Source organism: Danaus plexippus, chromosome 25 (assembly GCF_018135715.1).
Source record: "Danaus plexippus chromosome 25, MEX_DaPlex, whole genome shotgun sequence".
Classification (NCBI taxonomy): Eukaryota; Metazoa; Arthropoda; class Insecta; order Lepidoptera; family Nymphalidae; genus Danaus; species Danaus plexippus.
The window spans coordinates 5,543,419-5,559,874 of NC_083553.1; the positions used below are offsets into that span (position 1 = coordinate 5,543,419).

The window sequence follows — 16,456 nt, forward strand, 5'->3', positions numbered from 1 at the left end:
ATTTAAAAACTTTAAATCCTTACATTCAATTATTAAACTGTACAAAACAAGGTGGATCAATTACGACAAAAGATACAGCTGGTAATTTGAACAATTTTCCTTCTACCCTCGCAAGCAATAATTTTTATAAAAAAATCAATAAATTATTATATAAATTAGAATATTTCCTATAACAATTATCTGTATATAATATTTATTTTAAATTCTGAATCCATCTCTTAACACATATTTGAGTTTGCAATCTCAAATTACGAAATCACTGGCATTGTTCTCAGGATGTTAGTTGTCCTGCTCGCTGGCATCTGTGGCATCTCTGGTGAGTTTTGCCTTGCATCCTCTATTGTCATATTTGAATCATTTGAACAATGGAGATAGCTGCTAGATCATAAATACGCACATTCCACTAAATTAGATACTATAGATTATATATATGTAGATAATAGATGTATAAACAACAGCCCATTTTATTGTGACTTATATAATATATAAATATTTGCCGATGTCTAATTTCAATGCAAAACAAGAATACCGCCATTTTTTTTCTGAAAATCAATTTCAATTCTTTCAGTACAAGGAAAACATCATCACGCCATGCGTCAACACTCAAAGTTTTGTTCTTATCTTAGCGGAAATTCATTTTAAATCTTACTTTTTACAAAGAAAACAAATTACTATCTCTTTATTTGTAAGAACTGTATTTACTAGTTATTCAAGTAATTGAAACCATCTACAACATCAAACTTTGAAATCATAATTAATAAGGTAAACGAAAAAAAAGAAATCTGTCAGAAATATAAATTTAACAAGATTACTGTTTTTTTTAAACCATTGTACATATTTTTAAATCGTTACCAAATTTATTACAAATTTGAGATGAAATTAAACAAGATATATATATGATTTTATTAAACTACTATTCATAGAATTGTAATTGTACTTAAAAATGTTGTAATACTTCCTCGTTTTTACTGTGCCCTGGATTTAGTAAGACAGAAGGCATAACGGCTAAACCTAGAGAGGAGTAGAGACTCCTACTAAAAGACTTGGGCCTGTCCAGAACTTATTTCAATTCTTCATTCTTGGAACGTACTTCGAAGGCAGCCCTAGTAGGTTCTTTTCAAATTTGGTTAGGTAGGGAGAGGAGCTTGGACAGTGGAGGTTAGATAGGGCCCCTAAACCTACACCTGGGTCGCAAGTCGCAAGTTATTTCTCATAATATATTTATAAATCTAAATCTAAAATAACAATATTTTTATACATATTCTACATTTAATTCATTTACTTTTTCGTAACAAGTGGGACTTATTACATCTTTTTTATTTAAAACTATGTATTTATTTCACAGCTATTCCTCAAAATGATATTTGGCACACCGAAACTTTCGGCTCGGCTGACGAGTGTGACATTTGCGATCAAACGTGTTTTAGGACGGACGAAGCCAGGTGCGATTATTACAAACTAGTTAAGGAGATACTCGAGGGGAACACACATACAGATAGAGAGACTCAGGTTGATACTAACGACGGAATTGATGACATGATCTTTGACTACATGGAGAAGGGTAACTATTTGACGTAGTCGTTAGTGACATCTTGTTATTTTTGCTTATAAGTATGGCAGTATTAAAACTGTAATTGATTTATTTTAAATATTTTGTTTTTTGTTTTTAGAAAAATAACTAATAAAAACTTTTTTAAAGTTAAGATTACTAAGTGTGTTGTAAGACGCAAGCTTGTTACGTTTTATTTTATCTTATTTGTACATACATAATATACAAAACTTTATCGTCAATTCTAAGAAGTAAACGGTCACTTTTTAAATATATATTGAAAGAAAATCAAAATTAAATAACTTTGCTTTTCGAAATTAATTCAAAAATAGCTCATGGTGGTCTTTCATAATTAAACTATCATAAATAATATAAGATAATAATAGGTTTAAATAGAAATATATTAAAAATGATTAGAACCAGTCTTAAACTGATAATAATTGGGTATTTATCCGAATAATGAGATCTGAGACTTCCGCGAGTATTCATCAAATAAAACTAATATTTTTCGGATTTACTATTAATTTATACGCCAGATCTCGTCTGCCGTGATCACGGTCGCTGAAAAGTTACCGAAACGTCGGGAGTATGTAGTTTTTAAAACAATAAAATTCCCGTATTAAATCAGAAAAATATCAGTTTTATTTAAATTCATCCGAAGCGTTGTATTACAACAGCGACGTTGTTCCAGTGTCCGATGAAACGAAACGTAAAGATTGCATTCCATTAATATCGGAACACACGACGTGTTACAGAGGTAAGCATAGTGTTATGTGATAACCTAGATAAGATAAGATAGCTTTAAAAGAAACTCCAACCAATTAAACATATGTGTAAGGAGATCTGTTCCAACTTTCACAAAATTAATTTCACTTTCAAGAGTTTAACAATTCACGAGAGAATAATATCAAATCCCACCTTCATCATAAATCCGGCTCTTTGTGCTAAACGCTTACAATTACAATTATTCTAATCCATATTTTTTATCAATATTTATATACAATTTAATATTTATGACAATTAAACTATGTAGTTTATTTTTAGTTATAAATAAGTGATACCAATAAAGGAACAATTAATTGAGATTACTATTTAAAATGCAAGACAATATTTAACGATATAGATTTTTATACTTCCGAATAATAAAAATCCTTAGATGATTAAGGCTTTTCAGACAAAATATAAACAAACATAAACCATTCTTCAATCTACGTTTGTACGACGTATGTCTTATGAATGAATATTTAGTATAATATTAAGGGCTCAATTAGAATAGTTAAAACTAAGCTAAGTCCTGAATTCAATTAAGTTAAGAATATTCCACAGACAATGTTTGCATTGGTTGTGAAACCTGCAGTTGTGGTGTCGACGGTCGTTGGAACTGCTCCGCTATACAACGCTGCAACCCTGATGATGAACTGGGTCTAGACCATCATACACTAGTAGTGACGATGGAGAATCTTAAGGACTGTAAGTAGACGTAGAATATCCAAAAAAATTTACATTATCTAATCATTATAAAAATAACACAAAATTACTCACATTATTAGGTCTTTAACGAAAAGAATCTTTTACCACTGTTTAATACGAGATTTATGTATCGTTAAAAATTAAATAGTAATAAAAACAATAATTTAAGTATAACTAGCAGAATAGAAACATAAATATGTAAATATCAAATATCCCACCTCATTAAGATACCTTAGAGTAATTAGCGTAACAATAAAATCATAGATGTCACTATCATCAGTTACATCGCGCAAGCAAAACGTTTCACGTTCACTATGTATACCCAAAGTGTTTTAATTAAAGTTGAGTTCAAGCAACAGAGGTGGTTTTGTTGAAGACACGATACGCAGAGACAACCGCTGTATATACATAGCTTAATTCAACAAGCCGTCCGTTTATGGGGTCCATTATATATCTGTAACTGTGTTAAATGACCTAATTTTCACTTCGACTTGCCTGCAGTGTTCAGCTAAAGTGGTTGTGATAATTGAAGGCGCTTTAGTATTGAGTTTACTTGAGTTAATGTTCTTTTAACATCCAAATTCTTCAATGAAACTTTCTCCGGTGATACATATCATATATCAGTTTTAGAGTGACGAGATTTTATACAGTTGTATCTAATTGTAAATTCAAAAAGCACTAGGATATTTATTTTAACAATATTAACTCAATATTCAAATTAAGCCCGATTCGCAATATTTGCTACGAATGCGTAAGTTTTGTTTTCGGTAAATCCTTGAAACACATTTACTATGCAAACTTCGATTTCAATTAAAATGCGATGTTTATTTTTATTACTGTAAACGAAGATATTTTACCTTAAGAAATAAAAACTTCAACAGCAGACCACTTACAAAGTTCATTACGACGTATAACTTGAGCATCAATTGCAGATAAAAAAACAATTTTAAATAAGAGAACCAAGAGATCGGTACAAGGTAAGAAAAAAGAGGTGATGAGTCACGAAGAAGCATTGAAATGGATGTACGACACGACAGACTATAATATAAATAAAGGTTCCTTGAAAGCGACTACTGAGAAAATAAGCAGTAAAGAAATGTCCGTAAATGATACAGGTAAAAATATCATAGTATTTTGTTTGATACAAATTTATATGACTTTACGATATATCGATATTTTTTAGAAAAATTCTGCAGTTAACAGTGTTTTAAAAAAATATTTAGAATTAAAACTAATATATTTCACAGGTGACCGTATTAACAAAGATAACGGGGACCTTTCAAATAACCTCAACACCGAGCCGTTAGTCTTCCAAGATATATTAAATAATATTAATTTAAGAAACGATGAAAAACACATTTCGTTAGAGGATAGCAGTCATTCAGAACACACGATGTTCCATAAACTAGCATCACCGAACGTGTTCAGTGACATAAAAAAATCAATTCTAGCAGACACTGTAATACTAAACTATGACAATGAAGATAATAAAAATCAGACAGAACGAATCAGTGACGATGGTAACTATATCAAATATCTTAGAGGCGACAATGTTTAGATGAATTAAATTTTGGTTTCCGTTTTTCAGTTTTTTCGTACATTGATTCAGATGTTAATGAAAATTATAACTACAAAAGAGATATACATAACACTCGTCGTATACACAAAAGAGAGGTAGATAAGGAATCCACATATGACAACTCTACTGCAAGTGTAAATGAAACGGAAAAAGCCGTCTTAGAAATACACGATGTTTTACATCCTCTGGATAGATTTGTGGAACAAAAACAGAACGAGCTCAACAAATTAATTGACATAAAGAAGAAATTTATCACATACATAAAAACAATCACCGGCGTTAACTATACTGATCACTATGAAAACTCTACGAAAGATAATTCACATTTATATTTCATTGATTTGGATTTGATATCGAATTATTCGGAGGATTTGAGAAAACGAGACCCAAATATTCTCAGTAAATATTTAGCAAAATTAAAAAGAGATATCCACGAGGTCGTAAGCGACGTTGTTGGAATCCAAAGATTGACGAATTACTCGTCAATGCCTTACGAATTAAAAGTATTAATAAGAGCTATGAAAAACTATGTTGCTAAGGACAAAAAAGATAAAATTAAAAATATAAAAAGTACATCAAACTCTATTAAATTAAGAAAAACTTTTGATATGAATATTGCTCTGGAAAAAATATTTTGCCCTATCGATGAGATTATTAAGGTACTTGAAGCGTTAGATGATAATATACTAATCTCAAATGCACCATATCAATTAAGTCCAGTGGCCAGAAAAATAATATTGCGACTCGTTAAAAGATTTTACACAAATGACTTAAAATTTACGAGTTCAACGATTAACCTTACTGAAAATACAACCCATGCTCTGAATAAAGTAGGCGAAACTTATGATAAAATGACCATAGACATTGCAAACGGTTCATTAACTGAACGTCTCTATGTAATGAAACTGTTTCATCTTGTCCTATCACAGGACATTAGAAAGCTTGCAGATGTATTGGCAATATTTCAATTTGCGCAAAATAGACGAATGATACCAATAGATGATGCCACAGGAGAAAAACTCATCGGAAGAATATCAACCAATCTAAGAAGATCGAGTCATAGACTAAATCATATTATAGAAATGCAGCTACTAAAACGAGGCCTTCATTCATCGACTGAGAGAAGTTTGAAGAAGAAGAAATCATTTTTATTAACCATCAAGACACTGTTAAGGAATTCAAAGAGAGAGATTAGCAGACTCCTAAGAAGAAAAATTCCAAAAAATGATATCGTGAAACACATCGCTAGGAAAAAAATGGATGAAATTAGAAAAAATAAAATCGCTGAATACGAGGAAACAATGAGGAAATGGCAAAAAAAATTAAATATCGCCACCAGATATAAAAGAGAGGCTGGATGGTTTGCAAATTTTTTTAACAGCGTAAAAAATTTAATTCCAGGACTACGTTCATATCCCAAAAAAAAGCAGACGAAGTTAAATCAAACTGATAAAATTAAAAAGAATGATATAAAACAAGGTAATTGTAACAATTATTATATTTTTTACGGCAGAAACAGCTTATTTATATTGATAATATATTTAGGTGAGGTGTTATATTCCCAAATCATTTATTATTATACTCATAACACTTCTCACGTTATATGAAGACATACAGACAAAAAAAGCGTCCTGCGAAGGTACGCGGATACCATCGTTCGTAAACACTAGCATATTAGTTTTAGTGTATTTTTTTGCCAACTATAGACATTTCAGGACCGTTAGAATCAGGTATAAGGAAGATTATTGTTAGTACTAGAAATGATTTAGATAAATTTACTTTCAATATTAAAATTCTTTCTGGAAGCAAAAGTCGAAATGTTAATGGGACCTATTGTAAAAGAAATCTTTGTCTTGCTATATAAGAACTGTAGACAATATGATAAAGGCTATTAAAGATATAATTTTTTCATAATTCCTTTTCCAGTACTTAATTTAATAAGACTAAAATGTAAATGTAGATACTGACATCTTTTAAATAATCATATATTATTTCTAGGTTCTAAATTGAAAAGTATGAATATTTCTACGACCAGAAGAACTACGAGAATGAAACGTAAATATAGTAGTTTTATAAGTTATTTTGACAACTTTAAAATATATCTCTGACCCGCTTAAAAATATTATTACATCTGAATTAATGTGTATCTGTTATTTTTACACACTCTAATTTCAGAGGTTTATGCAACCGTATATATAAACAAAAAGATTATTCCAAAGTAACATAATGTTCCAAATAATTAGTTTATCTCATCATCGAGCCTTCAAGTGCAATTCGAAAATTCCATCTTTTCGATAAAATTTTAGGTAACAAGAGAAAAAAGCAGTCTACGACGACTAATCCTGCGAAACGAAAAGTGGCAAAACCAAAACGCAATCAAAATAAATATCTCAACAAAACATCATAATAAAATACAAATTACCTATCAAAATATCCCTTAACTAAATAACATAATATCTTTTTATCCTTTCCTTCATATAACATTGATTTATTAAAAAAAAAATAACAATCATTCAAAAATAAACCCATTTTCTAGCGCTCTAATAAATGACATATTAAATGTACTATTGTTTAAATTAATATAATATTGGGATAAAATTAATTTCAATATCTATGGGCTCCTGTGTTCTTCTTGGACAAAAATACTACATACAGGCGGACTTTGCTCTGTAATAAATCTTAAGATATACACGAATATCATTTGATACAATTTGTGGTCTCGATTAGGATGTGGGTTGCTTTCCACATGGAAAATTGTATGTTGCGTGTTCCCGCGTTGGAAAACCGGATTGCCTCTACATGTACACAAACAGCGAGAAAACAAAAAATATTGTATACCGTACAGAAAAAATTAACTTCAATAAAACATACGCTGTCTTTGGTTGTTCACGGCGAAGCGTGGCAGGGCTAGTGTATTGATAAGTGTTCGCCATGCCAAGAATTATTGTCAAAATTAGATGAGAAATAATGCTTCTCAAAAGGGTTATGTTTAACTGCTCTAAAACATTTAGAAAAGTGTTAAATAATATTAAGAAGCTAGTTATTTAAATTTAGTGGTCATTTTTCAGATAAAATAATTATGGAATCATTAAAATACATTAGAATGCACAAAATATTTGGACCTTTAGCAGCACTTTTAATGTAACTTTTCTCTAATACGAACACTAGTGAGATGTAAGACTTTCGCGAGTATTCATTTGAATGAAACTAAGATTATCAAGTAGTCCGAAAATGTTAGCTTCATTTAAACGAACACGAATGGAAATTAGAAAATGGAAAACAGGAAACAACAGTGATCATGTAATCCCATGTCAGTTACAAATCCGAATAATAACGCTTAAATGTTTTTCAATGTTTTTATTAGTCATATAAACGTAGAAAACTTTGAATTTGTCTTATTAACTTAGATTTTTAAATTTCATCAATTGCTTGACCAATTGATCCTGGTCATGTGTCTTAGTCACTTGATCGTCGAACCGTATCAAGGGATCCTTCAGCGCCATTAGCAACCTACCCTTTGTTCTCTGTTCGTTCATTATTGTTGCACCTAAAACGTTAATTTCATCATTATTTGTTAGTTTTTTTTCATAAATGCAATATATATAACCTCTTTATGTACCTCCACTTTGGTTGCGAACGTTTTCGTCCTTGCGTTTATTAGCCACAAATACTTTAAAAAGTTCCTTAGCGATGTTATAGTTGCCCGTTTTCATCAATATAAGAATTCGTTTACCAATGTTGTAATTGACATCGTCACTAAGGTTCAGGCCCATAGCCTCCCGAGACTTCAAATAATACTCGACCCGTTTTATAATGAGCTGTTTAACGATCTGATCTCTGGTAAGCTTTACGTTGTTCTTATAGCGTGCGAGCATCTCAGACATGTTTTGCGTTTCCTGTTCGTTACTCGGTCTCTTGTTTTGATCGACGTTAAAAACCTCAACCAGCGGATTTTCATTGGACTTTTGTTTTGATTTATCAATATTTTTTAAAACTTTGACGCTTAAATTGATATTGTTGTCAGCGTTATCTATAAATTCGTTTATTTCTGAACGCTTGTCAAGCGGCAAGCTATTTACAGTGTGCATTGAATTAATAATAGCCTCGAGTGCATTTTTCTCTACCTTAGTATCGGCTTCTAAAGTTTTCAACAACATCAGTTGTTTCTGAGGCGGCACCACAGATAACATCGCGAAGTTTTTATACGAATTTCCGACCAGCTCCACTTGTTCTATGATATTTTTCAATTCCTCATATGTTTTTTCGGAGGTCTGCCCCAAATTCCTTCGCGACTTTCGTTGCAGCGCAGCGACATTTTTAATTACTCTTTGCCACAATATCGCTGATTGCGGTGTCTCCGTAATGATATTATTTCGTCTTGTCGGTAAAGAAATATCTGAATTCAGTTCCATTTTGATGGTGTCTAGGACATTTTTAATTCTACTTAACGCGGTTTGCGTCTTGGCCTTCTCGTTGTTGATAATCGCATCACCATTCATCATATTATAAATGCAGGGTAGGATATCTGATATTTTGATTTTAGTCTGTTCTTTGTTCATGCCACGGACATTTTGTAATTCTATCAAGTCGCTCATTAAATCCTTTAAATGATTTTTCAATTTGTCTTTGGTAGCGTTTAGGCTTCTTTGTATTTTATCCATTGGAACATTTTCTATTATTTTGGTAATTGTTTCTGGGAGTGTAGTAGTCGTTTCCGGTCGTTGCTGGGGTTCTGGTTTAGATGACATCTCGGGTTTTATTAACTTAACGAGATCTATAAATGATTTAACTTTAAGGAATTCGGATAGATTATATAGTATGTTCCCCTCAACATTCATAGTCGGTTTGAGATCAATTTTATGTAAATTCTTTTTAAGCAGGCAGTTCGGATTATTCTCAATATGATCTAAGTAATCTAAAATCACTTTGTCCTTCGCTGTTATATCCCTTTCACTTATGTCAATTTTATATTTATCACCAACAAGAGATTTAACGTTCTTGTTGTTTTTAAATTGATTTAATTCTTTTAGTTTCCCTAATATTTTTTTACTGTTCTTGTTTGGAACTAAGAGTTTTGTGATCTTATCTAATAAATTACTAAATAGCTTGAGAGAAGAATCGTTTTGTGTGTTAATATTTGTTTCTGTGAACAACTCTCTAAGCGGTTTATTTTCTTTGGTCTGACTTTGTAAACCGTTTAGCATATTTTGGACATTTTCAAACTTCTTTATCAGATTAATCACGTGATTTAACTTCGATATAGCTTCTGTTGTAGGACTAGGAGCGTCCTTTGTCCGTTTACCCTTAACATTTGTAGATTTTTCTGTTGTGCAAGTCGTATTCATTTCACTTTTAGTATTTTCTTCTTGACTGGACTGCTCCGTGATCGTTTCACAAAGCGAAATATTCTTTACGTTTTTATTTTTACTCAAAGTGTCAGATAATTTTTCGAGAGCAGTTTTAATAAAATTTTCTTGTCTCATACTCAAAGGTTCCTTGAATAACTCTAACAGGTCATTTATTTTCTCATGTTTCAGCGCTTCTGTTTCCATGGAGACATCTGTTGATTCCATTTCCATGTTCCACAATTTATTTAGTAAGTTTCCAGCAATGTAAGTCATGGCTGTTAATGTGTCGTTTTCAGGAGTGAACGTTATGTTTGACATTGGTGATACATTCTTATCTCCAATTGTTTCACTTCCCTTTTTCAATTCATTCACGACTATTTTGGATAACACTTTGTCTCTCTCACTTCTAGATTGATTTCCCAAAATCTTATTTAATCTGTCTTCGTTATATTGAACTTTATCGCCATTATGCGTCTCTATTTTATTTTCCGTGATGTGATGGTCATAGTCTTGAGGTTGGTTGTATTCTATGTGCAATGCGTTTAAATCTGAACTATTAAAATTATCATACATGCTTGTCCGGCGAGATATTTTCGGAACTTTATTAACCTCTACTTTGTGTGCTTGTATCGTTCCTGTGTCGTTCAGGTCTTTTAACGTATCTGCAAATGGCGCTAATTTAGTACAATTTTCTAACTCCTCACATGAATGAAATTAATTTTTACAAACCTTCGTTTATTTCATCAACCGTGTGGTAGAATTTAACTGTATGATTGGAAGAATCACTTTCAGGTATAAACTTGTTATCGACGGATCGTTTTTGGCGCGAAAAATACGTTTTAAAATCTTCGAATTGACGTCGGATATCTTCTGAAACTTTATTGAAAAATTTAATTAATCCGAAGAAATTTTTTGATGACATACTTACCATAGAAAAAAATCAAAGGAATAGATTGTGAACAATAGTAAAAGAGTGCGATCTGGTGCAACGTTTAATAATAAAGTGCATAAGATACTTCTTCAAGGAACAGCAATAATATATCCTGAAAATGTACACGAATGTAATGTTTAGATATATGTGAAGTATAAATAGGTCAAATATTACTATGTTACAAACCAACTAATTCGGCTTCCGGTTTTGGTGGAGGTGGTACCACATATGTAGGCTTCGGCATTTCACTTAGTTCTAAAAAAAGATAAGCTCTTAGAACATATTAATATATATTTAAAGAAATAGGTAAACTCAGGAATGATATAAAGACTCCAAAACGTAGACAAAGATAGAGTAACCAAAACTCACGACTGTAAAACATATCCAGAGTGTTGGAGGCGCCAGCATCAGCTAAAGTGTCCTCTTTGGCTGGACACTCTAACACTGTTTCACAATACCACTCCCCTTCACCATCACAGGTACATTTCTCGCAACCAGTACATCTATTGGCTAAAAGATTGATGCATATGACTAATATGTTATATACACAGAAGTTTTTACATATTTCAAAGAAACCTCTAAATATTATGGAATATCGTTTAAAAAATATATTTCTTATATAATTTTCTAGCAGCGGAATAGCTTACCTTCACTGCAATCGGAATATTCAGATACGAATGGAACGCATGAACTATCTTTATCTTCACCCACTGAAAAAGTAAGTATTTTGTGATATCGTGACATTTTTGTCAAAAGCAATTTCAACTAATAAGCAAAAAAATATGATAAAGCCACCCAAAAATAAAAATAAAGTGTGCTCATAATCAGTGCAGTTGATGTATAAGTGCCAATAATAACAAAACCAACAAACGTGCGACAAAAACAAATTAATGAAAAGTCATATGTTTCAAAACACGGATTTATTCACTTTTACATATTCACAAACATTATAAAATTATAAAAACACAGTCTTCACATCACTTGTTAAAGATATTTTTGCACCACATTGTTCTAAAAGTAACTAATATATTATAACTAATCGGCGAGCTGTTTTAGTGGTAGTTATGTTATAGCAGTTTTAACAACAAGTCGTCTGAGATTGGTGTGTTGCATAGTCATCTAAATTTTAATCATTATTAACTATGAAGTCCACGTAATCTCCTTGGGGACTTCCGCCCATCATGTTTTCTTTGGGCACCTTCCTCCTCATAAGCCTGATCTTGGTCCTCACTTTCTCATGCAGGTTGCGACGGTGACCATCCGGGTGGTTGCAGCACAAAGTATCACCACCTGCAACCAATCTTTAAGTTTATAAATTGAAACACAACCATCGAAAGAAAAATTTAGTTAAGGACTAAAGATTGGTTGCAGATTCACTAACACACTTTTATTACCTGTAGACTAGCGTATATTAATTAAAAATGATGACAAAAACAATGCCAGTGCTAAGTGCTCAGCCACACAAACAAACCTCTGATATCCTACCATAATCAAGAAAGGCATCGATGCCCTCATCCATAGTCCTTCTAAGCCTATAAGAGAGTTGTCTGAAATACGCTGGTCGGTCTTGCTTAAAAAGAAGACGGTAGTTTTCTCTTGGAGCGTGTGGGTCTCTAATTATTCTGTAGTATTCACAGAACCAGGGATCTCTGTTAATACAACCAGCATGTCTGCCGTCGGTAGAACATACACAGTAGAAGCAGATTTCTTTATTGGAGTAGTCTAAGAGAGAGTCGATGTCGCTCGCCACATCAATATCGGTATTATTGGCGGTGACGCTGTTACTGTAATAAGAAGTGCCTCTCTTGCAACTCGCCTTAGGTTCATATGGGATCTCGTCACGATGCCACAGGTAATCTAATCCGAAAAGAAACTATCACGAAATTGTACAAAATATAAACTGAAAAATAAGTTGTTTTTTTTTGGAATCTATCGACCAATGAATGTTATGCCCGTGAGGTGGTATCTAAGAAATGTGGGAACTTGTATGTATACTAATCAACGAAATAGATTTTGTTGGTCACTTCACATCAACTGCACCGATTCCGCCTGCACTATGAACAAACCTCGTCGTATTCTATATGATAGAGCTTTTTCATGTGAGAACGGCGCGTGTGTTTCTCTGTACTTATTGAGCATACTCATTCTGATGCATTCATTGACGTTCCTGGCTGGTCTTCTGCTGCAGTATTCGTCTTTCCCTTCGAGAGAACACACGCAGATCTGGCACAGTTCATCCTTAGCTTCTGCGTTCATGTGAGACCTTCGAGTTTCTTCTTCGGAAGAAGACGTGTTTTTCTCTACTATCTTGGCGGCCTCAACTTTAATGATAGTTCGACCGGGCATGCACTTAAGACCTAACGCCGCTATATCTTCAGGCTTGTACGGAAGTCGATTGTAATAGAAATCTAGAAAATTCCATTTCAATACCTTTCTCATTGTACACTTTAGTTGCTGTGTTAATAATATTCCCCTAGCATCCTTATTGGAGTATAATAACGATCAATGAATCTACTAAAATCTAAACCAATGTTGATAGAAATCTGTTCGGAATTTTATATTTCCATTTACCACTATCAGATAACCGCGACATCGTCCGTCTTGCTAGATACAATTCCAACTTTACAGTATGTACAAGAAAACAAACACCAGTGAATACAAATGAAATATGTAAGGACACATAACAATAAGTAAAAAAAAATAGTAGGTATTCGTGCTGAAAAGCAAAAAACTCGCTTTATACATTCATATAAATAACTATTCATACTAAAACACAACATTATAATATAAAAAAGTATAGATTAATAACATAAAACTATCTCCAAAATTTATACTATACTAAATTATATATAAAATTAAGAATAATCAAATTATATAATGGCAAATATTTTAACGGCATTAACTAAATCATAATTCAATTAATCCGTCATGACTCACCAGCGTCTACGGGAGCTTGGAAGAGAGCCAACAAAGCAAGCACCAGAAATAGGAACTGAATCTTCATGGTGATGACAATGATGGAATAATTGTTCGCTGTTCAGTTTTATACGAATACACTTACCTTGTTTTATTTGACGCCTTGTTTGACTTCATTCAGGGACGGATTGAAAATATTAATCTATTAACGAATGTTACACCAAAAAAAATTATAAATATATAAACCAATACTACTTTTAAATTGATTTATATAATCACAAAATAAAATAAGATGTAAATGAAACTAGTGTTATTCGGATTTACTACGCGGATTTTATTATTTAAAAACTACATAATCCCGACGTTTCTGTTACTTTGCAGCAACCGTGATCACGGGCAGACGAGGTGTCAGACACGGTTGCTGCAAAGTATGTTATGTAAGTTATGTAGTTTTTAAATAATAAAATCCGCGTAGTAAATCCGAATAACACTAGTTTCATTTAAATGAATACTCGTGAAAATCTTAGATCTCATTAAAATAAGATGTTTTTATAGATAACACTAAACTTTTATTATCTGTGATGTAATTTTTTGTTATAATTATTAGTAATATCGAAATTTAATTCTTTTAAATATATACATGTACAAAATAAATTTTAAAATTATAAATAAAGGGATAAAATTTAAAATACATCCCTGAGTTATATGAATGTAATCACAATGTCGGCAATAAGATGAACTATTAAATCTTATCGGAAATACTCACACCTGCGCGGGTTAACTGTCAGACGATTGTATAGAAGAAAAAAAACATCCCAAAAAAGGCATTGAAATATGTGCTATTACTTACATGTTTATATAATATATTGGTCCCACAAATAAACCAAGATATTAAAAGAAAATAATTATAGATGTACACATAACTATCTGTTTTGAAAACTGATAAATTTATGGTTAGAATTATAAAACAAGACCGAATAGGTTTTGATAAAATCATCAATATTTAGTAAACATTCCAGCGAAATAATGACTATATAATGAAAATGAAATTATAATCATAATTAAGAATATATATTTAACTAATAAATAAAAACAGATTTAAATGTACTTTTATAAGACTCAGATTTTTGAATAATGTTTGTTATGAAGGAAATTATTGAAAATTAAATTGCAATTGTTCGTTGCGGACACTACGTGTGAAATAAACAGTCACAACCCTGACTATATTAATCAGTAATATTTTGTAACCAACTTATTATGAATTAGAAGAAAAAACATAAAATTATTTATTTATTAAGCGCAATGTAAAAAAGATTTGTTTTCGATTAACATTCCTGTATACAAGTCAGAGAGTATGGCTTAGAGGCATAAAAAATAATAGTTTAAAAAACTAAAAAACACGCTTTTTATAGAATAATGGTGTCAATAGTTATAAATATTTTATTGACAGATATGAGTTGAGTGATTATCATTTCAATATCTTAAAAAGCACCCCACGCTTTTTTTAAAATAAAATACTTTTTTTTTTATTCACACTATTATTAATTTATATTTATTGAAATTTTTAACACTAATTTCTTAATTTAAATTTATTTTCTATTATTTAGTTCGGTTTTTATAAAAAGAGTGTTTTTTAATTTTTCTTAACTATTATTTATTTTCTACTTTTTAGTTCGGTTTATTTATAATAGCTTGTTTTTTTAATTTTAATTAAGTTTATTACCTTATCGACTATAGATGAAAAGTATATAAATTAACAAAAATCATATTTTGCAAATTGAAAAATGGAATAATTTTATCAAATTAGTGCATTGTTATCGGTCCTCGATAAATCTACAAAGTTTGAACGAAATCTGGCCGTTTAAAGTGGTTCAAAATCGCGCCCAAAGAAGTCGGTTACAAACAAACATACAAACATACATGTGAAGCTAATAAAAAGGTAGAGGGTATGGTCGTAAAGCATGTTTTTTTCCTCCAGACCGCAGATAACAAAAGAATATTTATTTAGTCATAAGCATCGACTAGGCCAGTTACTTGTCTATTAAAATCTTGTTAGAACTTTAAAATATACAGACACTATGAATGTTACTTTTTGTGCTTTAAAATAATTCTATTTCAACCTGCTAGCTCTAGTTTCGTTTATCTGAACACATTTTTTTTATAATTACAAGTTTCCATATATATATCTCTACTCTCCCGTCGGTCCCTCATTACTGAAGATCGTGGTCATGTGGCACTCCGCAACGAACAATCTGACCTCACAGCCTAGTAAAGTTTTTTAGGATGTGGCCAGTGGCGTAGCTACCAAGGGGCTAGGCGGGGCAGTGGCCCGGGGCCCTCAAGCTCAGGGAGCCCTCGAATCCTTACCAGAAAATCTCAATCGAACTCAACTTTTGAAAATTTCTCCCATTTTCAAAATAAATATTAGAGGTGGCAACTCGAGTTTAATCATTGTAACTCAGGTGTGAGAAATTCCAAAGTTGTAAAAAGGGATTTCCCCTCAATTATTTGTGTGGGTTGACAGTGTAATTAACGTTTTCATCAATTTGTCGGATATCAATATCTGCATATTACTATTTATCGATGTGCGTTTTTGCGATGTAAGAGTCAAGAATTTTTTTCTAGAATGGTTAAAAAGTTGATGTATCATGAGTAAGTAAGCG

At 31.7% G+C, this 16,456-nt stretch overlaps 3 protein-coding genes across 4 annotated transcripts; 1 reads left to right on the forward strand and 2 right to left on the reverse strand.

Moving 5' to 3' along the window:
• Positions 1-248: 248 nt before the first annotated feature.
• LOC116775344 (uncharacterized) lies at positions 249-7,412 on the forward strand. The gene is made up of 9 exons (XM_061524694.1): positions 249-316; positions 1,346-1,561; positions 2,241-2,306; positions 2,876-3,019; positions 3,952-4,158; positions 4,267-4,539; positions 4,608-6,077; positions 6,597-6,653; positions 6,905-7,412. The coding sequence occupies exons 1-9, from the start codon at positions 277-279 to the stop codon at positions 7,003-7,005; spliced, it is 2,574 nt and encodes an 857-aa protein (XP_061380678.1). The 5' UTR covers positions 249-276; the 3' UTR covers positions 7,006-7,412.
• Positions 7,413-7,940: 528 nt separating this feature from the next.
• Positions 7,941-10,877, reverse strand: LOC116775354 (uncharacterized). The gene is made up of 3 exons (XM_032668244.2): positions 10,676-10,877; positions 8,218-10,608; positions 7,941-8,145 (listed from the first exon to the last, which is right to left on the reverse strand). Exons 1-3 carry the CDS (start codon positions 10,875-10,877, stop codon positions 7,997-7,999), a joined length of 2,742 nt encoding a protein of 913 aa, XP_032524135.2. The 3' UTR covers positions 7,941-7,996.
• A 48-nt stretch (positions 10,878-10,925) lies between these two features.
• Positions 10,926-13,944, reverse strand: LOC116775355 (uncharacterized). 2 transcript variants are annotated; one of them, XM_061524711.1, is made up of 6 exons: positions 13,815-13,944; positions 12,363-12,734; positions 11,525-11,587; positions 11,247-11,387; positions 11,064-11,132; positions 10,926-10,989 (listed from the first exon to the last, which is right to left on the reverse strand). In XM_061524711.1, exons 1-6 carry the CDS (start codon positions 13,879-13,881, stop codon positions 10,967-10,969), a joined length of 735 nt encoding a protein of 244 aa, XP_061380695.1. In that variant the 5' UTR covers positions 13,882-13,944; the 3' UTR covers positions 10,926-10,966. The 2 variants fall into 2 exon arrangements, with proteins under 2 accessions (XP_061380695.1, XP_032524136.2); XM_032668245.2 differs by lacking the exon at positions 12,363-12,734 and adding an exon at positions 12,944-13,285 and having other exon boundaries at positions 13,815-13,933.
• Positions 13,945-16,456: the final 2,512 nt, after the last annotated feature.